This window comes from Typopeltis vanoorti, chromosome 3 (assembly GCF_054136105.1).
Source record: "Typopeltis vanoorti isolate ZY-2024b chromosome 3, IOZ_Tvanoo_1.0, whole genome shotgun sequence".
NCBI lineage: Eukaryota > Metazoa > Arthropoda > Arachnida > Uropygi > Thelyphonidae > Typopeltis > Typopeltis vanoorti.
The window spans coordinates 130,708,532-130,735,340 of NC_143551.1; the positions used below are offsets into that span (position 1 = coordinate 130,708,532).

The window sequence follows — 26,809 nt, forward strand, 5'->3', positions numbered from 1 at the left end:
AGCGAGATGAAATTGCACTTCTTATCCATGTTATTGAATAGGTGTCGTTGGATCTTGAATGAAAAGATTTCCTTAAAAAAATATTTTATTCAGGATTCAACAAGTTTTAGCTCAACAACAACAAAAATGCTTGTACATAGGTAAAAATACGAATTGTTTAATGAATCATATGCTAGTACTATTTTATGTAATATTGCTTAAGGGTAAACGATGCCAAAATTTGTAAGAATTTATATTGGAAAAGGTATTTTTTGTAAGATATATGTTAAGGCATGTAATAGAAGTTCAACGTCAACTAATGAAAACCTCGGGTGAATTGCATAGCCTACGGCAAATTGTTTATGTGCGGAACGGCACATTTTCGATGTTTTCCAGGAAGATGCAAATAGAATATACGACACGTGTGCAAAAGAGGGTGCCGAGGGTAGAAGGTATAAAAGGGTTCCCCCTTTCGAGAGGTTTTTTCTTCTTGAGGTCTGTAGTCTACTAGGGATTTTCTTGTGAAGTCAGGGTGAGTTCTTGATCGTATTGATAGCGTGTAGCTGTTCGCTGCCATCGGTTCGCGATGTTGTACGGAAGGAACAGACGAGGAGACAATCGGTAGCATTCCGAGTAAGCTCAAAGGAACTGACCGCACATACGTTCACGTGGGTCGATACACCCACGTGGATGTATGTGTTCTGGTCGACAATGAAAAAGAAAGGAGAACAATGAAGTCCAAGCCTAGCCTGTGAGACAATCGTCTAGAAGAAGACCAGACATTCCGTGGGATGAAGTAAGGATAAGATGACAGAATGAATATACTTCCAGAAATATGGTAATGTTAAAACCTTTTGTAATTCTTTGTTAAGAAAGAGAGGAATATTGTAATATAGAAGAAAAGAGATGTTATGTTTCAGAACTCTATACTTGTAGGAAAAGGACTTTAGCGAATATTGGATAGCAGTGTTTTAAATCTTAGAGCTATTTCTCAAGTAATTAATTGAATGAATTGTAGTTTGAATTGTTATGAGTAATGCTCTATAAAGTTACCGATGTGATTGTCTTGAGAGTATGTGTAGACTAGTAAGGATATTTAGAAGATGCTAACAGAATTGTGTGCTGTGAAATTAACCTATGCTTGGATATGTTGTGTGAATTACAGTTGCTATGTTTAACTTTATAACTTAGGATACCTCTTCCAATTGAGTATATTCTTGTAAATGTGTAATCTTGGGAATTTAATAAATGTATCTTGATTATCTTAACCTGTTTTGTGCCTTGATTCGAATCCAATGCACCGCTTGCTAATATCTGAATCTGAGTGGGAAAGAATTATATGACAGAGACCACGACTGCAAACTAAAGTATTTTAAGAGAGATAGATAAAATTGTGATAAAGAGTAATCAATAGATTGATTTACTTAGTATATTTTCTGAGGGTTACTCCTTGGTTAAGAGGAATTTCTAACCTAGGGATCTGGCTGGCACAGCTTGATCAAATAAATATTGCCAGAACCTGATTAGGAGGCGACTCCAGACCGTTATTGCTGAGGATCAGACTCTATTCAGAAGTCTACCCTTTAATTATTATTTAATATACTTAATCATTCTAAGAATTGGCCAATTGCGTGGATAAATTTAGCTTTGGATAAGACAGTACAGAATTCCGATAGTCTCGTGTGTATAGACCATAGAAATATATAGTTAAAGTAATAACACTACACAGTGACAATCTAAGATAAGTGATATAATTAGGCAAGCACAATAAAGAACAAATAAAGGAATTGCCACGACATAAGAGTGTTACAGAATCGTATCCAGATTTAGCTGGACGTGTATAGACGTAATGGCCAGTTGGGTGGTTAACACCCTTCCTGTATTGCTTGTACAAGTTGTCACATTCATCTGGCAGCATGGAAGTTAGCCTTGATTCATACTATCTATGAGAAGGAAGGATAAAAGTCAGCCATCAAACTATCATTTCATTGTTCTCATCTCACTACTCTTGCAAATAATGGAGAAAATTATTAACAACCAACTTCTTCACTTCCTGGAGGCCTGCCAGTAAATTAATGATTACTATCACCACTCTTATTCCACAGAAAACTCCTGGTCCGATTTTTTCTACCTTTAGACATAAATCATGGAAAAGTTTAGAAACTCACGTAGTTCCCTTAATATTTTTCAAGACATTGGGCAAATCTGGCATAGAGGCCTTCTTACCAAGTTATCATCCTATAATCTTCCTCCTCTCCTTTGTGATTAGATTCCCAGTTTCCTCTTGGTTGTAGATTTGCATGTCATGGTAGTTGGTTCCTCTCATGTTTGTCTATTGATGGTGTGGTACCCAAGGGGACTGTGCTTTTACCCACACTCTCTTCCCCCCTCCCCCCTATATCAGTTACCTTACCTCACCAACATTAAATCTTATTCATAGTTTTACTGTTTTACCATGAAACATTGGCACAAGCGTAGCGGGGAGAGATTGGTGGAGCATATAACTGCTCTTTTTCTGTTTGTAAGTTTTTTTTTATGCAAAATAATCAGAATGTATGATAAAGGTGAATAAGATCAACATAATATTTTTTCTTTGGCAGGGTTTGGAATAAGTTATACGGTTTTGTTTACAGGGAGATAAGTGAAAAGGAAGACTATATTGAAACTGACCATAGTGTCACAATCTCTTCAGATCATGTCTGACAAGCAATATTTGAAATGCATGGTACTTTTAACACGGCAGTGTCACCAACACTGAGCAAGGGCTCTTGGGCTAAGTGTTTGGCCAGTTATATATTTTAACATGGCAGTGTCACCAGCAACGAGAGAGAGGGCTCTTGGGCTTAGTGTTTGGCCAGTTATATATATATATATATATAAATCCCATCCACTTAATGTGTAGTGCAGTTGTACCGTGTTTGGTCTAATAACCAGGCAGGAAACTTTTTCAAGCTACTTCAGGCCTCCAGTAAACACATTGGTGGTCACACACTAGGTAATGAAATCCATCTTCTACCTAAATACATTCATAAAGCATCCATGTCCATGGTGGATTTGAACTTATAGGTTGTTAGCTAAGAGCATATATGCTAACTACTTGGGCACCAGTAGGTGGGCAATGTATATAGAGGATGATACTGTCACCTATGGATCTCAGTTATATTTTATTTGTGCATTTTTTGAAGTGTTTCCCCTCTCCCCCAAAACAAAAATATGCATGATAATCAGCATCTAAGCATTTTAGTGATCCCTTAAAGTTTTATAAACATGTGGCAAAGATTTCTTATGTTAAGAAATGTGTTGTGAATGTTAGTTGTGTGATATATATGTTGCTCACTGAGTGAGCTTTTCATGATGAGTCTATGCAGGTTTGATACGATAATTTTCTACCAAACTGAAATAGAAAATTACATAATAATTAAAAAAGGTGCATTCAAGTGGGTTAGATGTGTACAATTTTGGATTAATGATTACCTTGTGAACAGTCTCTTTCAGTATAAAGTATGGTGATATTCTGGTTATTATTCAGAATACATTTCCTAGAACATGGAATCAAAATTGTACTAATTGGAGTTGTTATAATGTTATTAGATAGGTGAAAATACAAATACAGTACAATAATGAACTTTTTCAGTGAGTTGTTTTATTAAAGTTACTAATTATACTAATTTTACATGAGTATCTTCCACAAACTTTGGAAGACTCACATTTTTCTGACATCACTCCCTAATCTATTGGTTGTATTAATGAAGTGGCTGTAGTAGTCACAGAAGCTCTTATCTTGTCTTCAGATTTGCCAAATAACATACACAACAGCTGATCACGTATTATGTATTCCACATAAAGTACACTGAATGACTTGCCAAAAGTTAGCATTTTACTCCCTGATCTGTTGGCTCTGTTAATGAAGTGGTACTGGTTGTTACAGAAGCTTTCATTCTGTCTCTGCATAGCAGTTGACCACATATTATATATTCTGCACCAAGTACACTGAATGACTCCACAAATGTTATCAATGATGTGATAATGGGTGCTTTCAGTAATAACTGAGCATGGATACTATTAACGAGACAGTATGGGTTAGGTGTATATTACTTTGGATTAATGGTGACATTGAGAACAGAATTTATCTCAGTATAAAGTACATTAATATCCCAGTTAGCACTCGGGATATATTTCCCAGAATGTAAAATGCTCTCTGAATGTTGTTTTTCAATTATTAATAATTTTTATTACCCAGATTGTACTCTCATCACTTTGTAGCCACTCTACTATTTTGATGAACGAAAGCATACAAGTTCACTGATTTGAATAACATGTAACCACAAGTTAAAAGATGAATTCATTTAAATTAATTAAACATTAACCACCATACTGACCTGGATGTGTATATATACGTCAATAATTACATTTATGCAAAGTGTCCATTGAAGTCAGTATAACCTTTGAATAATATATAAAAAAAGATATGCACATGAAGCATATATTTTTGATATATTTGATCCATGTGACTGGTTGGTGGTTAATTAACAGATTTTAGTTTTTGGTTCATAAAACATTATCATCAGTGTTAGGAACAAGAGTGGAAAATTTGAATATATAACAGATAAAAGCTACATACTGTAACTATGGTTGACTCTTTTAGATGCATATTATCTAAATGTGTACTAGATTTAAAACTACACTATTTGGATCCTATACAACCCATAGAAACTATACAAACAAACAGTTTGTTTGTATAGTGTTTGTTTGGCCGAGTAGTTAGTGTATCCGCTCTCCAACCAAAAGGCTGCGGGTTTCAAATCCCACTGTGGGCATGGATATTTTGTGACTGTCTGTGAAAATACTAGTGGTGGTGGTAATGGGCAGTAGATGCCGTTGGTGTAGATGATGTGGTTCACTGTAGTTGGTGGATTTGAGTGGTGGAGATGGAGAGTTGTAGAGTAGGTGCCCTCCCTCGATGAGTCTTTGAACTTCTTGGAGGTGTCACGTAATAATAATAAAAATAACAATAATAAACCATCAGTGCAGTTGAGATTTGGCTAATGTAATAGCACTAATAAATAAAGTATGTAATAAAGTATGAAGCAACATGTATCCTCTTTATTCCAGAGGGTCTCATGGCTAGTGTCAACTCTATGTTGGACTAATCTAAACTGATGAGATTCAGACAGACAGCTATAACATTAATATACATAGAGATATGTGTTTGAATTGGCTGGCCAGTCATGGTTCAGAATAAGTCATAGGAGCAAGATACTTAATAATAAACACCAGGAAACTTTTTTTTTAAATCTGCTTTGACTAAAAATCTCTTTACCTCTTTCTGTCAAATTTATTTCTTGTCTCTCTCTTCTAATGTCAACAATCATTCTGAAATTATTCTGATTTTCTTCTTTTTTGACTTTTGGAGATTGAAGTCATTTTTCTCAGATTTTTATGATTACTCCACTTTGTTTCATTTTTCCAATTGTGCTAATTAAACAGATAGGAGGATAAGACATTTGTCATCACCGACAATCTCATGAAAATTGTTCACATGCTGGCCAGAAAAACAGTTATGATCTTTTCCTTATCAAGTTATCCTTCTGATTATACTACAGATGTTGTTTAGCTTATCAGTAATTCAGATCACAAACTGATGCAATAAGAAAATGAGAATCTTCTCCCATGAGAAAATGTTTACACAAATACTCTCCTCCTCCTTGTGCTGTCTGTTGCTGCAAGTTTGGCAAGTGGAATGATCTTTATGATTTATACATTCCATCTCCTCTGCTACCTTATTGTTTTCAGGCTTCTGATTCCACATTTTAAATTCCACTTTAAATTCTCATCCCTTTTCTAAGTCTTAGTTCTCAAAGAAGTGCATCGAGGCTGTTAAAGATAAAAAGGAAATTGTGAGCAAGAGGGTGAGGAGTGGTTTCTTTGCATGGAGGATGGTTGAACCATGAATGCATTGCATGATAGAGTGGTGAGAGCGAGAACGGTCAATGAGTTTAAGGAGTGGTACGATAGACTTTGTGTTTCCTAGGAAGGACCTCCCGCGATGAGTCTTTTGACTCCTTGGAGTCCTAAATAATAATAATAATATTTATTTAATTTAAAAACACTAAAGAATTCTGTTCATTTGTCTGCTTTATACTGTTTGTATATCAGTGACCTCCAGGTGATTGCAAATGCATTTCATAGTTATACTGATGATTGTATATTGCACTGTTTTTCATTCTATAAACTTTGCATGACACAAATTAAATGTAATAAAATTTCTGGAATGTGGACTTTTGCATTCTAAATTCTCATATTCAAGCATTCTCCAGTCAAATTCTGACATCTTTGTTAACTTCATTGCTACCAAAACTCAATCCTGTATTATTTCTCACAAAAAATAATAATTTTCTTATGGACTAACTTTTGTGAAAACTTTCATTTCTAGATAAAATAAGATTTGTCTTCTTGAGACAATTCTAATTTCTTGGCATAAAACCTATCATGAATATGACTTCCATCCACTCTTTTACCTCTGAAGAAATACTAACTATATAAATCACAAATTCATCTAACCATTGTATACTTGTATCGTATTTGGAGTGGTTCCTGTATTAAGAGTTTCCTAAAAATTCTTGATTCACTATAAAAGAAAACAATTAGAATAATTAATGAGGTATCTTTTCTTCCATTCTCTGTCTTTCACATAGTCATTCAGTTTCTGCAGTGTCGATTTTCTACAGATATTTCAATGTTGATTAGAATTTTGCATAGTCCCTACTTCCCTTTAAGTCCTTACACTGTGTAGTAGTAAGTCCGACTCACCTATCTTACTCACTACAAAGCAATTTTTTTTCCCACTTTGTTCCATCCATTTATTGTATTCTCTGGAGCATCCTACATGCTTTGTATTTCCTAAAGATTACATATTGCAGGGAATCATATCCAGTATATTGATAAGTTTCTTCTTTCTCTTCAACTTTCTTTCCAGTTCCTAGTGGTAGTATACTGTAGGATGAATAATATCTTTAATGATTTAGGTGACAATACATATAACTACCAATATTCCCTCTAATTTTTGCTGCCCATGTGCACATGACAAACATTTTGTGCACATTTCAGTCTTAGATTCAATGTGTGCAGAAGCCTGTGGTCACAGTAGCAAATTCACAAGCTACTATCCCTAAATTAATCTGTTTCAATCTGCATAGCTACAAAATTCCATAATCACCATTTGCATAAGTACAAGTGAATGTACTGATACTCGAAACAAATATACCCCTGCAACTTGCTGATGTCGTTGTCAGTTTGCCTGTACAGTGCAGGCTAAAAGTAACTAATTGGACTGCAGTAAGTTGGAATGGGTTAGAGTAATATTGAGTGGAGACGTAAGAAAAATTACTTAATAAAGTATAAGTATGATTTATCATATGTTTTTATAGTATGTTCAAAAATTATTGAGCCTAAATTAGAAATTCTGGCCCAAAAGTTTTGTGTACATGGTTATTGGCATGTACACTCTTGTTTTGACCAGTATGCATGCGCTCAGCTTAGAGGGAACACTGATAACCACCATCCACCGTTATGTAACATTATGTAATCTGCCATCCATTCTATGTTATTCACTATTTGCCAATACATTATATAATCCACCATCTGTGCGCTATGCCATCCGTTACTTCTTGCTAATTGTATTTTGATCTGTTAATTGCATGTGTTCTCTGCTGATTTATATTGTATGCTCAATGAAAAACTCAAGTTTCCAGAAGGGAAAAAAGAACTGCTCACATCTGTATGAGATTGGCTAACTGATCTCAATTGAAAAAGCCTATATAAAATTCCTCTTTTCATGGCAGGAATCAAACTCCGGTGTTTTTAACAGCTGAAATATGGAAACATATTTTAACTATAATATGGAAACATATTTGTGAGATTGCCATATTTTATTTTTATTTAATTTTTTATTTTTTTATTTCATTTTATTTTTGACTGAAGCTGAATTAGCTTCAGCAAATTAAACTGTAACTTGGGGTACATCGTTGAGTACAGGTGGGAAGATACAACTAGTCCCTAACAGCTTATCTTTCTTAGGTATCTTATTCTACATTTTTTTTTTTTTGAATTATTATGTTAATAAAATGTAATGATGATGTTTCATTTGCCGTTACTGTTAAAATTCTGTTATTATATTATAATAGACATTAAAAATGTTATTAAATGTTAAATAGAAAAGCTAAGCTATTTTGGTATTTCATTATTATAATGCCAAAATAAAATTAGTTATTTTGTTATTAAATGTTAAATTCTTCTCCTTTCTAGTGAGACTAGCCGTATGGATATAGGCCTTATTATAGAGGTTTGGAATAAAGGAATGCTGTGGGATAAGTTGTTAGGAACACAGTGGATGCCTTTAATGCGAATACATTTTGCTAATGAGGTAATGTTAAATTTGAATATTACTTATTTTAATTTAACTAATTATTTATCATATTTCTTATTATATATAATATTTTTATAAAGTTATGGAAACAGTAATCAGACCATGGAACTAAGTATAGAAATCCCATATATTATCTCAAATAGACCCAAATAGCCTTGTACTGCTTTTGGATACAAGACTTAGATTGGTTGGCAGAAGGTCAGTCTGTAGAAAAAGAAATGTAGACAAGGATCAAATTATAAAAAAAAAAAATTAGAAAGTTATTTAAGTTAAGGGATATTATATCCCATATTGTTTCATAGCCGAATAAGAAACTCAAAGAGTTTCATGCCTAATATATAGTAAATATATAAAGTTCGGCGAGTCCAAGCTTAAGCAAATACCTGGATAGTGTTACAACTGACCCTTTAGGGAGTGCAACACTGAGGCAACTCATGGTAAGGGCAGAGCAAGCTCCGATCACTGTTCTTGATATTTCCCCATAATGTGAAACCCAGCTCCTAGGAGCTGTATTACTGTTCTACATTATGAGTGAGAGAAGGTCACTACCCAGACTGGTTTCAACCTTTTATTGAGGTTTCATCAGTGAGTAGGTAGACCTAGAAATACCAAGTTTGTAGCAAACAGAACTTACATATATAAATCCTGCTATGAGATTTGCCAAGAAGGTGTCCTAATAAATTATTAATTATATGAAGAGCCAAAAGCTTCAATTCGGCGACATAAACTTATTTAAGTTAAGGGATATTATATCCCATATTGTTTCATAGCCGAATAAGAAACTCAAAGAGTTTCATGCCGAATATAGTAAATATATAAAGTTCGGCGAGTCCAAGTGTAAACAAATACCTGGATAGTGTTGCACTCCCTAAAGGGTCAGTTGTAACACTATCCAGGTATTTGTTATGCTTGGACTCGCCGAACTTTATATATTTACGATATTCGGCATGAAACTCTTTGAGTTTCTTATTTGGCTATGAAACAATATGGGATATAATATCCCTTAACTTAAATAAGTTTATGTCGCTGAATTGAAGCCTTTGGCTCTTCATATAATTAATAAAATTAGAAAGTATTTCATGTAGCTCTTATGTTAGGTAGGGAAGTATGGCTAGCTAAAACTGGTTATGGTTGATGTTGCAAAGAAGAGAGATAACATCTACAATGCATTTAAAGGAAAGATAGTTAAGAAAAGACCTTTTGGTCTTGGGTGTGGGAAGAATGTTGAGGATTATCTATGAAGTAAGAAGAAAAGTGGCTGTATTTCAAAGGTAGACAATTTTTACAATGTAGAAAAAGAGGATCATCTATGTTACAGAAAGTAAATTAAACAGTTTGTATTAGATCATTACTGATAGCTAATGATTTGGCATAAATTTATGAGAGATGCATCATTAATTAACTGCTACTTTATGTTACAGTACTTAAAAAATACTTTTAAGTTGCCTCCTATGGTGGACAATTTGTACAATGTGGAATCTATGGGCACTAACTACTGCACTAAATGTGAATTCAAATGAATGAATTTGTGATTTATATGGTGTTAGTCTTGGGTGACCAGACATCCCAGCTTGTGTGGAGGTATTGAAGGACACTGCAGATTTTAGTGCAGTGTCCAGCTTCAATATATGTCCCAGAAAATGTCCTGGATTTTGTAAATAGTCGATGTGAATTTTGCTAGATTGGTTGGCAAGATGTCTAACTGCCACAGTGTTGCAGTTAGACATCTTTTCTTTAGTGTTACACTGTGATCAGCATTAATTTTAGACAAATTATGGATTCTACAACCATGTTATAAATAATACTTTTTAATTTCCTGATTGTGCATGTATTATTTTCTAGCTATTTTGTGTGGTAAAACACTTTCTACCTACAAAAAGAAGGCACAGCCATGGGTTCACCATTATCCCCCCCCCCTCCCTGTATTGCTTACTTTTACATGGAATATTTTGAGACGTGCTCTAGATTCCTCTCCTTTAAAACCCAAAGTCTGGCTTAGATATGTTGATGATGTTTTCACTATCTGGCCCATGGCTAGATAGTGAAAACTTTCCTCAGCCACCTAAATAAACAATACAAATACATATAATTCACAATTGAGATTGAAAAGCAGAACACACTTCCGTTTCTAGATACACTTGTAACACATCTTCCTCTCTCCTTTCGGGCAGTCTTTCCTTCACTGTTTACCAGAAACTGACACATACTGACCAATATATACACATAAACTCCTACCACCACCCAATACAAAAACTAGGCATCATTAATACACTAAAAAACAGGGCTTTGAAGATTTGCTCCAATGAACAAGCACTTAAAGATTAATTAAAAATTATCAGCAAAACTTTCTTAAAAATGGTTACAGCCAAAATACCAGTGGTGTTCAACCTTTTTTACTACGTGAGCTACTTTTCTATAAAAAGTTATTCGGCGATCTACTCTCTTATATAGATCACATTCCCCCAACCTGATATCTGATTACGCACAAATAAACTAAAAATAAACAACTAAAAAAATACACAACTAAAAACTTTATTTGTGTGTTTAAAATTTTATTTATCACTTTTAATTATTTTAATACAACAAAAAAAACAACAACTATATTGGAATAAAATATTTATTTCCCTATTTTGGAAAACCAAAGTTAGAAAAAACAACAGATTGATTGATTTTAAGGATACTTGTGACATAAGACTGAATGATAAATGCACGTAAACACAAGAAAGATATTTAATTAACCAAATATTTTGGTCTGGAAATAGCAGACCATCTTCAGTGGTATTACAAGAACTGTTTTAAAAAATACAAGCTAGAATACTAACAATAGATCGTTAAAAATAGAACACACCGTGTGATGTTATATCACTAAGTATTAAGTATAAAACGGAACATTTTGAAGTAGAGACACGAGTGAAAAAAAAAAAAATTAATGAGTAATCGTGATTAGACTTTCCCAGATTTTTGATATAGATATATAGTCATTACGATTCAGCTTGGGACGATGGAGTAAGACCTCCATGCTTTCCTTGAACAAACATTCGAACCTATAACGGGATCTATGTAAGAGGCGAGTCCTGGACCAAAAGATGCTGTGGTCAGTTTCAATCCCATGTTGAGCCAATCCAGACTTTTCAGGTTTGTTGTGAAGAATGGAGGATTGATGTTCTTGGATTCTTTTATCAAGAGAACGTCCAGTCTGTCCAAAATAGGAAAGATCACAATTGCAAGGAATTTGATAAACTCCAGGAAGAGATAAACTTCAGCGTTTGTCTTTAGGATAAGGAAAATGAGAAGACAATTTGTTAATAGGTGAATACGTAGTTGTTAAATCATATATGCCTTATAACAGATTGATTACAAACTCTGAAGTTACAGGAAATGCTGGTTGATTAAAAAAAAAAAAGAAGTTAATGTGAAATTTGGCATTGTTTGGACCTCGCAAGGGATGCTTAAGGGGTCAAAGCTGTATAACTGAGAGGAGACCTCCACATAGCCTTTAAAGGAATGCAGAGAACCGACCAGGTCTTCTGACCTAATGTCCAATCCTCACCTTTTCGTGGTGCACCCTGTTGGATATCTACCTGGATACTGAACAAATGAGGATGGGCTGGCAATTTGGGATTTAGCTGACAGATTGTATTCTTATTGGCTTAAACCAATATACAAAATGATGGTACAACATGACAAAATTTCATGCCAGCTGGGGTGTCGCCCAGTTAAACAAGGCCCCCGTTGTTTTCGCCAGGGGAACTAGGGCAAACAGCGAAAAGTCAGCTACTGGAACAAATCGGAAAGCACACCCCCAACTCAACATCACTAGAGTTAAAGATCAGTACTATCAACACAAGAAGCCTGAATGGCAAAGAAATGGAGCTAGCTGAGGAACTAGATAAGTACCAGATCAACATAATAGGGGTGACTGAAACAAAAAAGACAAAAACTGGTGAGATCTTTCTGAGCAATAAATACAAAATGTTATGTTCAGGCAATGACAATCAAGGAAAAGAAGGTGTAGCTATAGCACTGAACACAAAATACGAGGCTAATCTTCTTGAATGGCAGGCAGTGTCAAGTAGAGTGATGTGGGCAAATTTCAGAATGGGTAACTGGACAATGAGACTTATTTGTGCCTATAGTCTGACAGAAGGCTCTACTAAGGTAGAAGTGGAGGAATTTTTTGAGGCGCTAGAGAAAGCTACTGACACAATGAAAAAGGAAAAGCTGGTCCTTGTTGGGAATCTAAATAGCAGGGTAGGAAGTGATTGTCAGACATACAAAAAAAATTTGGGGAAAATTTGGAGAAAAGAGCAAAGCTAATAATAATGGCAAATACCTGTTGGATTTCTACTCAGGACATTTTTATAGTTTAACTAGCTAAACAAAAGTTATGGGAAGACTTTGGCAAGAACATAGAAAATAAATATCAAGAAGGTGGTAAGATATATTGGAGGTTGTTGAAGAAGCTTAGAAATGGAGGAAAGAGTGCTGTAAAAGGAGTTAGAGATGACAGGAGAAAAAGATATCCTTGAAGTGTGGAGTAATTACTTCGAAAAATTGGTGAATAAAACAAGCAGTGATAGCACAGTGGTAAAAAACACTCAAAAGGCATACAGTCAGGAATACATATCCATACTTGAAGTAGAAAAAGCCATCAGAGGCTTGAAATGTGGAAAGGCAGCAGAAGTAGAAGATATTCGACCAGAAATGCTGAAGTATGGTGGTATAAAAGTCTTACAGTGGCTGCACTACATAGTTCAGAAGGCCTGGACAATGGGACGAATTCCTGATGATTGGAGTAGAGCTCTAATAGTACCCACATATAAAAAGGGAAACAAAACTGAATGTGAAAATTACAGAGGTATTTCCCTACTGAGTGTGCTGGGCAAGATTTATGCCAGTATACTTGAAAAACGGTTGAGAAGAATTGTGGAAGAAAAGCTTGGTGAAGAACAAGCTGGATTCAGGCCAAATAGAGGCTGTCAGGATCAGATCTTCACTTTACGATAGATAGTGGAGAAATCATGGGAATATAACAAAGATCTGTATTTAAGTTTTGTCGATTTGGAAAAGACATATGACAAGGTGCCAAGAGAGAAGCTATTCAATACGCTACAGTTATATGGTGTCAATGGGGCATTATATCAAGCAATACTTGGTCTTTATTTAAGTTGTAAGTCAGCAGTTAGAATTGAAGGAAGTACAGGAAGATGGTTTAATGTTAAATCTGGTGTGAGACAAGGATGTACATTATCCTCTCTGTTATTCATTATCTATATGGATCACATTATGAAGGAAAGTGGTATTAAACAGGATATCAGAATTGGAGATGTTAATGTCAGCTCTTTGCTTTATGCAGATGATGTTATTCTTCTAAATAAATCCGCTACAAGTTTGCAAGATTCCCTGACTAAATTGAATAACTGTTGTAATAGATATGGTATGAAGTTCAGCAATAAAAAGACAAAGACGATGAAAATAGGTAGAATCGTTGAAAATGTCAACTGTCTTTTGAATGGGGAACCTGTGGAACAAGTAAAACATTTCAGCTACTTAGGCACGATTTTTAGTGAAGACAAAGCTGGTATTGTAGGAAGTCAATTAAATAAATTCATATGGAATAAGAGAGAAATTTGTCGGAACACTAAATTAGCTGTATACAAGACAGTGTTTAAACCAGTTTTAACTTATGGATCTGAGAGCTGGGTCAGAAGTAAAACACTTGACCAAAGACTAGAGACCACAGATATGAGAGTCCTGAGAAAGATTAGAGGCATGAACAGTTATATTAAACATCATATTAAAAATGAGGATATTAGGATAGAACTTGACATTGTCAGCATCCAGGATTGCATTAGCAGAGCTAATCTCAGGTGTTATGGTCACTTGAACAGAATGGGCGAGGAAAGATTAGCAAAACAAGTGTTCTCTGCCAGGTTGGCAGGAAAATGATGCAAAGGAAGACCAAGATATAGGTGGATTGATATGGTACAAAGTGCCTTAGACGATAGAAATATAAGATCTGATGATGTTGAAGTCTTGACAAATAACAGACTGATTTGGAGGAAAACTGTAGATAGGAAGTTAGTAATGAGGTAAATTTTTCATGTAGTACTATCATATCCTGTACACCCCTTGAGGGTACAAGAATTTGATAATGATGATGGACCTCACAATATTTTCATTGTCAAGTTGATATGAAGAAGTGGCCAATCGCAGACAATCATCCAAATGATCATTTGTAATTTGGTTTCTTAATTGATTTTTTATGATGATCATATTTGAAAAAGCGAATTCTGACAAGTATGTCGATCTGAAACACAACAGAATTTTTCGTGCAATATCAGTTAATATTGGGAATTTTTCATGTGCATACTTCCAAATGATTTCATTGTTTATTGATTTTAAATGTAAACTATTCTGAATGTTTATTATCTCAAGTTCTACTTCAGCTTGGTTTATATCAAACATCCCACTAATTTTATTTGAAATTTCTGTGATGTTCAAGTTTTCTTGAAATGGATTATTGATAAAAGATACAATCATTTCAGTTTTATTAAAATCTTTAAATCTTGAATTTATTTCTTCCTCAACTAATTCTATTTCACGAATAAATTCTTTTAAATCATAGCGAATCATTTCTTGATTTTGTTCAAAAAAGTTTAATAAATATGGGAGATGTCTAAATTCGCAGTTATTTATATTTTTCTTTAATAAAAGTAAATATTGTTGGAAAGTTTTTATTGAACTTAACATGTCAATTAAATTTTTATCTCTACCTTGTAACTCTAAATTTAAATTGCTTAATTTCGTACAGAAATCTACTAAAAATGATAAGTGTAACAACCATCTTTTATCACTCAATTGTGGATAAATATCTCCTTTTTCATCAAGAAAAATTTTTGTATCATTAACTAATACAAAAAATCTTTCTAAAAATTGACTTCTGCTGAGCCAGCGAATATTATTGTACAACAGACGTTCCCTATCATCATCTGCCTGTAATTTAAATAACTGCCGTTGCAGGACTTTACCTCGAACAGAATTTACAATTTTAAATGTAATATCCAAAACATCTTTTGTGTTTAATCTTTTGCTACACAGTACTTGTTGGTAAATTATACAGTGGTACATTAGAAAATCTGGATATTTGTCATTGTTTTTACATAATGAAATGAAGCCTGATTTATTACCTATCATTGCAGGAGCACCATCAGTAGTAATAGACACAAGTTTAAAAAGCAGAAGTTTGTGTTGTTTCACAAATTCTCAAATGCCGAAAAAATGTCTTCTCCTCCTTCCCAATAATGGCATAATTTTCAAAAGTTCTTCTTTACTTGATTGATCTTGAAATATCATGCGAATAAATACCATTAACTGAGCAATATCAGTGAAGTCGTTTGATTCATCAAATTGTAATGAAAACGCAACACACTGGTGAATGTCTGACATTAACCTGACCTGGAAACTTTTCTCCAGCAATTGGAACTCTTCCTTTTGGCAATTTGAAACCTTGTCTGCACCCTAGAAGTAGTCTCTCTCTAGCAACGTCTCGAACCGAGAAGCTCCTTTCTGGAAGCGGGAAACTCCTCTCTCAAGCAACGTAGATCTGGGCAGTCTCTCTGACGGCGACTCTGGGCTTGGCAGCCTCCTCTCTGACAGCAGTTCTGGAACCGAGACCCCTTCTGCTTGCTTCAGTCTCTTTTTATTAGTCCTCCTCTGAGACCTCGCATGAAGTTTGGCAACCCGCAAAGAATTGGTATGAGTCTTTCATCTTAAGTTTCAAGTTCGACATGCCTTTTGTTCTCCTCCGCTTTCTTTTGATTGTAAGTTGCCAGCCATCGGAAAGTTGTTTGAACTCTTTCTGACTGACTTCGAAGATGTTTACACTTAGAGCCTGTTAGCCTTTCTCATACATACAAGTTTCAATAACAATCTTTCTAATGCCGCCATGTACAGCTTCGGTGACAAAAACATTTTTTCCTTTGTTTTTAACACTCTAACATATTCTTATTAAAGCAGTATATACAGTTGGCTTCAAAAGAGTTATTTACAAAAACATCTAATACAAACTATACCGAGACAAACAATGTTTATTTTTTTTACAATATTCACACGGGACTTAACCGAAGTAAAAAATCGATGTAATGTGCTTTGGAATATTTAATATTTAAGCTACAATCGAGTTTTTACACTTTGCTTATAATCATATTCACTGGGCTCGTTGTTTGACTTCTACTAATCCAAATTAATCCATTTACCTGGACTTATAAGAAAATTACTGATTTGACAATTTTAACAATAAATAAACAAACAAATAGCAATAGACTTAAAGGGAATTAAAAATATTACAAAATAATGATAAATAAAAAATCATGTTTTCAGTTTTAATTAAATTTGTAAGTAAGGAGGAATACCCAAGAGATCGACCAAAAATCGCTCCGCGATCGACGGGTTGAACACCCCTGCAAAATACTATCAAGACAATTCTGTACAAGACCTCACTTAAAAACCAAAATAAACTAGACTACAATAAAACTGTAACCATTCCGTACATTAAAGGGATAGTAGATAAAATAAGCAGAATACTGCAGAAATACAACCTTAAAACCACCTTTAAACCTGCAAAATTAAAGAACTTACTCATCCAAGGATCCACTCCCTCTGCTGGCTCACTCTGGAGTATATCGTATTCCTTTCACCTGTAATTTGTCCTATTTAGGGGAAACAGGACACCCAATTCCTATCAGAAGAAAGGAATATAAACGACATGTTAAATATAATAACTATGTTCAAGCTGACCTTTCTGATCATGCCCTGAACACTACATAGAATTGACTGGAAAAGACCTATTGTTTACAACATACCAAAACATGATATGAACATAAATTTAAGGAAATCTGTAGGTTCTTATTGACCACCCTAATCTTAACAATAATGAGGGTCAAAAAATCCCAAGAATATGGAAGGCACATATTCTACCCACTTAACCTTTCTCCCTAAGAGTTAATTATAAATAGGACCATAGATAATCCAGTATCTTAAATCTAATATAACAAGTGTCATGTTAAATTAGGACATCATTTTTACTGTAAGAAAACTATCTATATGAAAGAATGTTTGTCTGATGTTGTCTTAAACAGAATATGGCTTTGATGTAGTTATTTTATTTTATTTCATTTATTTTAATTTTATTTTATTTTCACTAGAAGTCAGGCCAGTAGAATAACCGTTGATCAAATCATTGTCTCTTTAGGATACTGTGTGAAATGTAATTTAGCTTGTCTCTGTGTGTGTGTATATATATATGCGTATACTCCAGATGATGACCTTAATACGAAGGTCAAAACGTCGGAAAATTAAAAATTATTATTTATGTTGTAGAGTCCATAATTTGTCTAAAATGAACAACTTAATATTCCTGAATATACTCCACATAATTTAGGTGTACTTTTGTGTTTACAATTTCAACGTTTATTTCAGTAATGTGGATTTGTCGATAAGTTTTTATGTTTACTTATTAAGGCTCATCTTTACAATCATCAGATAAACAGCCTAATATATATATTCGACTATTGTAAAAGTGGGCCTTCCCTAACTCTTTCACTGCAGAAGACACCAAATGACAGCTTATTTGTATTCTCTTTTGTGTGGGTGCTGTCAGATGTCTTTTTTATTTATTTTCAAAATATGAATTCTTTATTCGGACCGCACTATTTAAAAGTTAAGTTTTTGGTATCTGCACAGTGTCAAGGTTTCATACTCTACACACCATGATGTAATCTTATTTTAGTTATGCAGCAAAAGGATCAATTATTTTATAGAACTTTTTATTTTATTATTGCAATTATGTTTTTAAAAGGAAAAACATTTATTTTTATTTTCCAATAATTTAAAATTATACTTTTAAAATTAAAAAAATAATCGAGTAAATGTTAATAATTTGAGCTTTAATATATTTTTTTCTTCTAATTTTATTAATTTCAGAAATGGCTTTTAAGAAAAGAGCTTATAAATTTAATGAAGAACTTCAAAAGAATTTCCATTTATTAAAAAAGTAAAATTGGACTCAAGTGTTCAGTGTACGATCTGTCATTCAGAATTTTCAATTTTTTCTGGTGGAAGGAATGATATTACAAGACACACTCGATCAGACAGACACAAGCGTGCTATACAATCAGTAGCAGGTTCAAATATTCTTAAATTTGTTCATACAAAAACTTTTAACGATGAAGAAAGAAAACTTACATTAGCTGAAACCATCTTTTCTTTTTATTCTGAGTATTGCAGTCATTCATTCAGATCAATGGACTGTACATCTAAAATTATAAAATCTTTGTTTGAACAAAAATTAGCAATTGTAAAAAATATTATCCTGCAATATTCTCTTCATCAATTAAAGGCTACACTTGTCAATGTTCAATTTATTACCTTGTATTCAGATGTTTCAAACCACAAAGTTGTCATGTTGTTTCCTTATCTCATAAGATATTTTGGCCAAGACATGGAACCCAAATCCAAGTTTTGGATTTAGTTTCCCATTCTGGAGAGAAAAATGAGAAATGATTTCAAATTCTATTTTGGAAATATTATAGACTAATGACAAAAAAGTTAATAGGATATTGCACTGACAATAGTAACTTCAATTTTGGTGGTCTGTAATGCAAAGGGAACAAAAATGTTTATTATCATTTAATTGATAAATTAAAATGACCAGTTATTGGAGTTGGCTGCACTGCTCATGTTATCCATGCCATTTAAATGGATGCAGACTTGCTTGCAATGGACATTGAAAGTATAATTGTTAAAATTTATTCTCATTTCTACATTTACATAGTTTAAGTGGAAACACTGAAGCAATTTTGCATAGATGCCGAAATTGAATATCATGGATTGCTTGATGTTGGAAGAATGAGGTGGTTGGCATTACTGCCAGCAGTCAAAAGAATATTGAAATTATTTGTGCCACTGAAGACATATTTTCTTTCTTTCAAAAACTGTCCTATTGTTTTAAAAAATTTCTTCTCGAGTGAACAGGCTGAACTTTGGTTGCTTTTTTTTTACATAACCAGCCGTCATTATTCTTTCAAGCAATATAAAGGATTGAGGGAGAAAAACGAACAATAATGGAAATTTCAGAAGAAATTGATGCTTTAATTTTTAAGTACAAAGAAAGCATTGGCTGTGAATTTGTTCCTCCCATTGTAAAATCTTTCATAAATGAACTTTCTTGCAATGGTAGTCCACAATGGTTTGTGAAAGAATTTTTGATTTCTATTTCAGCTGCATTTTGTACTTGGAAAAAATGTACAGTGCAATCAATCATCTACAGAATTTTAAATGGATTACGTTGAAAAATATGGTAGATGGAAGGACTTGGAGGAAAGCTTAATTTTTTCAAGATAATATTTTGACAAAGGAGAGTTATCTGATAGTGAATTATTCGATGAAATGTATTTAAAAAGATTTGTAACAGCTGAAAAAATTCAACAATGGTCCTAGAATAAAACAGAAATTGACATGAAATGAACCAAGATTTTTTTCCCATTTACAGAGTAATCGTGTTTCTTTCAAACCTTATAAATTAATAATTGAATTATGTGCTTACCAGGAACAAATGCAGTAACAGAGCATGTATTTTCCATAATAAACAATATGTGGATACCTGAGAAAATCCAACTAAAGGTACACTCTGAAGGCTATGATAATCACAAAATGCAATATTGCTGAACAAAGAGTACAATCATTTGATAAAGGGAAATGAAGAATTCTTAAAGAAAATACAGGTAGCAGATAAGTGTTAGGTAAAATCTTTTAGAATGTAATGATTTTTGAGTACCTGATTGTTTTATCATTTTGTGTTGTGAAATGTTTGATGGAATAAGAATTGTTAATTGTTTGAAATAAAATGTATTATGGGTCAAAGCTATGTTAGGCACTGTTCAGAGGTAAAGTAACAATTAGGCAACAGAGAAAGTCTAATTTTTTGTATTCTAAGGATGTGATATTTATAAAATGCTACATTGTTAGAAGAAAAGTAAAAGAAAGCCAGTTGGAGATTGTAAATATTAAAATATCTTGGAAAGATGATCTCATATTAGGGAAGTGATATTAGGAGGGTGCTATTAGAAGAGTGATAGAGACAGCAAATGAATTTTTATTAGAATAAGGCAGTTTTTGAATAATTTGATAGAACCATCCACCACCACACATAGTGAGCATCCAGACAGAAGGCTGGCAATCCAATTACAGAATTCTTGAGATAGACCAAACGATGACAGCTTTGCTTAGTAAGTCCTTGTGCCAGACCCGGTCAAACACCTTGGAAATATCAGGTCCAACCGCTTGAGATTCACCAAACTTCTCCATGACATTTGACCAGAGATGGGTGACATGTGAGCAGATCTCCTGTTGATCGGCAGTAACAGAATACATACCATATGCCATTTATTAGGCAGGTAGCTTCAAGGTAGTGTAGGAGTTGGGAATTGATGATTTTTTTCATTACTTTAGACAGGACTGAGGTGAGCGAGATGGAGCAGTAGTTGGACGGCAGTGACTTGTTGCCCTTTTTGGGAATGGGTTGAATATAGGCCAATTTCCAGGCTGTGGGATAGGCAGATATTCTAAATTGGAAACTCTCTGAAATAGTATATTAGAGTGAACATATAGGCATTTGCTAACTTTGAAACAAGAAAAGTCAAAGCAACTGTAGTTTGTGGATTGGAGATGGAAATGAACATCAAGATTGGATCTAATGCCACGTGGTTGTGAAGTGAATGTTTGACAATGTTTATTATTCTCATCACATATACATAATATTTATAAATATACATTTCAAGTATTCTATCAACATTTTCTGTTGGTTTTTACATTTATTTTGGGTTGATTGTTTGTTATAAACAAATAAAAATATTTTCCTTATATATACAAATAGAGTAAAATACATTATCAGATAGTTTTCATAGTCTATACAAATGTTTAATTAAACAGTCTATACAAATGTTTAATTATAAGTTAGTGAGTTTTTACAATATTTTCATTTATTTATTTTTTTTTTATGTGTAACCAAGTGCCGAATGTAGATGGCTTTGGTATGTTTGCCTTTTATCCTTGTCTTCTTCTTCTTCTTCTTCTTCCTATCATGGAATATAGGCCATGTGGCCTGTTCTGGTCTCATGCCATCTCTTTCTTGGCTTTCCGATCTTCTTTTTCCACTTATTTTGTATCTGTATATTTTTGGTAGTCTGCTGTTGTCCATTCGATTTAAATGTTCTAGCCATTTTTGTTTATACTGTCTTATGTAGTAATTAATTGGTTTGATTTTTAGGGATTGTAAGATTTCTTCATTTGTTTTGTGGTCCCACTTGGTATATCCAGCTGTTTTTCTGAGGAACTTCATTTCTGCTGTTTGAATTCATTTTTCATCTTTCCTTTTCATGGTCCATGTTTCGCTTCCGTATAGTAGAGTTGGTTTTGACAAGACATTATATAGTCTGATTCTAGTGTGTTTTTGTACCAGGGATGGCTTAAATATGCTATTTATTATGCCATTTACTTTGGCAACGTTTGATATTTTAGTGTCTATGTCTTTTTCTTCTTCGTATGATAGATCACATCCCAAGTATCTGAAAGTGTTTACTTGTTCTAGTATTTTATTATCTATCACTATTTTACTTCTTATTGGGTTTTCTCCTTTGAATGCCATTATTTTTGTTTTTACTTTGGATATTGTCATGTTATATTGCTTTGAGATATCATTTAATGATTTTAATGATCTTTGTAAGTCATCTTCTGATGTAGCTAATACTATTTGATCATCTGCAAATAGTAGTGTATCTATCTTCATTTGTGGGGTCATTTGTATACCAAATGGGTTATGCTGTTTCCAGATTGTTAATATTTCATTTATATATATATTGAAAAGCAGAGGTGAGAGGGTACATCCTTGTCGTACTCCTCTTGATATATCTTTCCATTCTGAGGTGTGTTCTAATTTAACTGCTATTGTATTTCATGTATATATTTCTTGAATAGATTGTAAAAGTTGGTTTGGTATGTTTAAATCAGTTAATATTTTAAACAATTTTTGTCGACTAATTTTGTCAAACGCTTTTTCATAATCAATAAACGCCACATGTGTTTCTTTTTGAAATTCTCTTCTCTTTTCTATTAATAATTTTAAAGTAAAAATTGGATCTATGCAGGATCGGCCTTTTCGGAAGCCATTTTGTTCTTCTAGTAATTTATTTTCTACAATGCTGCTTAGTTTCTCTTTTAATATTCCTGCATATATTTTATATCCTGTATTCAGCAGGCTAATTCCCCTATAATTATTGCAATTGTCTTTATTTCCTTTTTTATAGATTGGGATGACCAGTGCTTTTTTTCCAAGAGTTAGGGGTTTTTCCAGACATCCAAACCATATTAAAAAATTTCAAAAGTCTTTCATTAAATTTTTCACCTGCATTTTTGTATAGTTCTATATTTATATTGTCTTCTCCTGGCGTTTTCCTATTTTTCATCTTCTTTATTATATTTTTCAGTTCTAACATTGTGATATTTTCTATTAGGTCATTCTTTGTCTTATAAAATTTTAATTCATCGTTCTCATCTGTCCAGAGATTTTGGAAATAGGTCACCCATTTTTCTAAATCTATTGTTTGTATTTTTATCTTTTCTTTTATTTCTTTATTCATGTATTTTATTACTTTATAGGTTTTGGGTTGTGGCTTAAATAAATCCTTTTCTAGTTCTGTTACGGAATTGTTCCATCTTTCTCTGTTTTTTCCTTACTTCTCGTTTTGCAATTGCACTATTTCTTTTATACTCTATTTCTGCTTCTATTGTTTTGGAATTTAGCCATTTCTGGTAACTGTCCTTTTTGGTTTTTATTATATTTTCTATTTCTTTGTTCCAGGTCTCATAGTCCTCTTTTTCTAATCCACTTGTGCTTTATTCCTAATTTCTGTTGCTGCTTTTGTGAGAATTTGTATCAAATTTTCCCATTCATCTTCTATGTCACTTGATTCATGTGTGGTTTCTGTTTTTAAGTTTGTGCATTTTTGATATTGTAGTCTAACTTGAGGATCCTGTAATGAAGAAATTTTGTAGCTTGGCTGGTAAGAATTTTCAATTCTATGTGTTTTTAGCCACTTTGGTTTAAAACGAATTTTTGCTGATACCATATAATGATCAAAGTTTAATTCAAAGCCTCGATATGCTCTTACATCTAAAATTAACTCCGCTAATTTAAAATTTGTGATAACGTAGTCAATTACTGATTTGTATCCTCTGGCTGACCAAGTATATTTATGTATTTCCTTGTGTTTAAACATTGAATTCATTATTCTCATATTATTATAAATGACAAAATCGCGCAATCTGCGACCATTTTGATTACATGTACCTTCGCCAAATTTACCTATGTTTGTTTTGTATTTTTTGTTTCCTATTCTGGCATTTAAATCTCCTGCTAGCAGTAAATAGTCAGTTTTGTTTGTTTTATCTATGGCATTCTGTAATTCTTTATAAAATATATTACTGTCTTCTTCTTTTCCCTCTTCTGGTGCATATGCACCAATTATTGTTATGTGGCCTCTTAATGTCTTGAGTCTAATTTCTATTAGTCTTTCATTCAAATAGTTGTAATATACAATATTGTTCTTTAGGGATTTATGTACCATAATCATTATACCTGCTTTTGCTCTTTCTTCTTTTTTTACCCCACTGTAGATTTGTATATAGTTGTTTGTTTCTTTTGTACCTTTTTGTTTTTTCTTTGTTTCTGTTACTATACATATCTTTATGTTAGCTTGGTTTAGTTGTTTATCAAGTTCTTCTTCTTTGTGTGCAATGCTTCTCACATTCCATGTTGCAATCTTCATTATCTGTTCCTTTTTCCAATTTCGTTTACCGTTTCCTGGGTTGTGGTCTTTTCCCTGACAGTCCGTCCGGCTTTTCTCTGCATGAAACTTGAAAGTATTTTGAATTTCCCCAGGGCAGGTTACTAACCTGTCACTGGGTAAGTCCAGTGGTAGGGCTGCTACCTAACGCCTCTGGACAGGCAAATCTTTTATCCTTGTGTAATCTGTTTTTTCTTTGCTTGAGTTTTGATGGTTGTTGAGTTGCATTTGGTTGGGGCATGGAATATACAGTAATGAATTCCTAACTACGCCATTCATATGGAGAATTTGAATTCAGCTATTCTGCAAATCATGGCCTCAGCATTCTCCTTCATATACTGCTACCTGGACTTCTTCCAGATGCACTTGGCAGAAAAATGACAACAACAAGATTATTTGCTTATATGCTGCAAGATTATATGCTGACCTGGAAACAACACATCCTACAATGTTACCATTAAATTCCGTCCATTATGCTATCTGTCATCAGTTGTGTGGAATCATCATCACAGCCATTTTCTGTCCACTGCTGGATGAAGCATTGCACTACTGTTGTTACAGCTGTTAATAACAAAGATAAAGTGAAAAGTGCTACACTTGTTAATACTACAGTTATCCATAAATATGATGATCTTATTGCTGAAATGGGAAAAGTTTTAATTTTGTAGACTGTTGAACAAACTGGTTGGCATGTTTCCTTATGCTAAGTTATTCAGAATAAATTTTACATTTTCAATAATTATTCTAAATTTTTTGTTTGCATAACTGATGTAAATTAAGACTGTATTTATGTCATTTATTCACATATGCTTAAAACACCATTTTTAATAAATAAATAAATAGCTAATAAAATCATTATTAAATCCTTACATGTATCTACTAGTAAAAAAAAAAGCAGTGATTTGCTATATGACAAAATTTGCTATATAACATTGGTCTGGAACCAAACATGTTGTATGACCAAGATATGCCTGTACTTGTAATTGTTAATTAAAAAGTGTATTGGCAACTAATAAATCTAGATTATCAGTTCCATTATAGAATGTGACAAAACTACAAACATTAATTAAGAAAAGGAAAGTTTGATTATTAATCTCTTTAAACCAGCAAAGTCAGATATACTGGATCTGACAATATAAAGATATACTGATATCAAAGTCTTATGGGTGAGGAAGACAGTTTGATAGTCTTGTGTAAGATTACAAAAAATATAATATGTTCAGTGAGTCCCTTAAAAGCTGATTTCCATATTATTCTCCTTTGAGGAAAAGATAACCTAATTTATTTGAGCATTTTACAATATAGTCCTGTGTTATTTTATTCAAAAAAGAAAGCTGATCTGATTTTGTTTGTTAGCACTCAGTTCTATTAAAAAAAAACAGCTTTATGATAGTTCTTTTTACTTAAGCTAACTGCTTACCATTTAAAAGTTCCATATCTGCCTTGAAATGGTATATTGTTCATATATGTGTATGCTCATGTGTTGAGGGAAGGGGGATACCCAAAAATTTCTTTCAGAATCCTAGATACAATTCGTCAGAGAAACTTTAGTCAGCTCCAGTCTCTGATTCATGCCAACACCGAGGTGTATATAGATGCTCAGCCTGTACACTGTTCATTTTCTCTCTCTCTATATATACAGGGTGTTCGGGATAAATTTGACAGTTTCGTAAGGAAAAAGAAAATCTTCTTTGTATCTATTAAATTTAATGAATTGACAAAAAAACATTACAGGCAGAGTTAATTACAATACTATCAACAAGATTTACTCAAAATAACCACCATTAGCATCGATCACAGCTTCAATTCTGCTTCGGAACCTCGAACAAGCTGATGCTACAGTCTCCCTGGGAAGGGCCGCAAAAACTGTTTTAATTTTATCCATTAACTGGGCTTTTGTATTACTGGAAGTGCGATTGGTGTCTTTTTCAACTGCGCCCCATACAAAATAATCCATGGGGTTAAGGTCTGGGGAGTTTGGAGGCCAAACATTTGGACTGGTGAAGTCGTAGAAATTTTCAGACAACCATTTTTGACTTTTCCCAGAGGTGTGGCAAGGGGCCGAATCCTGCTGCCATACATACGGCCTACCATTGGCTACCCTTGTTATCCAGGGCTTGACTACAGTTAGCAACTCCACGAACAAAGCCCGAATTCCAATGCCAGGGTTCTTCAACACCTGTTCCTGCAGATTTGCAAGGAATTCTGCTGTACGAACGCAATCAGATCGTCTGCTAGGGATCTTTCTTCTTGCTACATCCTCGTAGTCACCATTGCAAGTCTCTAGTTCATGCCTGATTGTTTTTACTGTATTCAGGGAGCATTGGGCAGCAGTCATAATATCCTTATTTTGATGGCGGGCACGAATCATCATGATACAAGTTATTCTCTTCCATGATTCAGGTGGGTTCCAGCTATTCATCCTTTCTGACATCTTGTATATGAATGAAGAAGGGTCCAAACTTTTAAATGAAGAGAAGTGTGTGTTAATACATGTAACATA

General features: G+C 33.5%; 1 protein-coding gene across 1 annotated transcript in view; it reads left to right on the plus strand.

The window, feature by feature from the left end:
* The window catches only part of unc-13 (protein unc13 homolog), a 1,156,644-nt gene that overhangs the window by 126,474 nt on the left and 1,003,361 nt on the right, over positions 1-26,809 (plus strand). Inside the window, exon 4 of the mRNA XM_090416011.1 lies at positions 8,284-8,401. Coding sequence (XP_090272137.1) covers positions 8,284-8,401 — 118 coding nt within the window. The remainder of the gene's footprint in view (positions 1-8,283; positions 8,402-26,809) is intronic.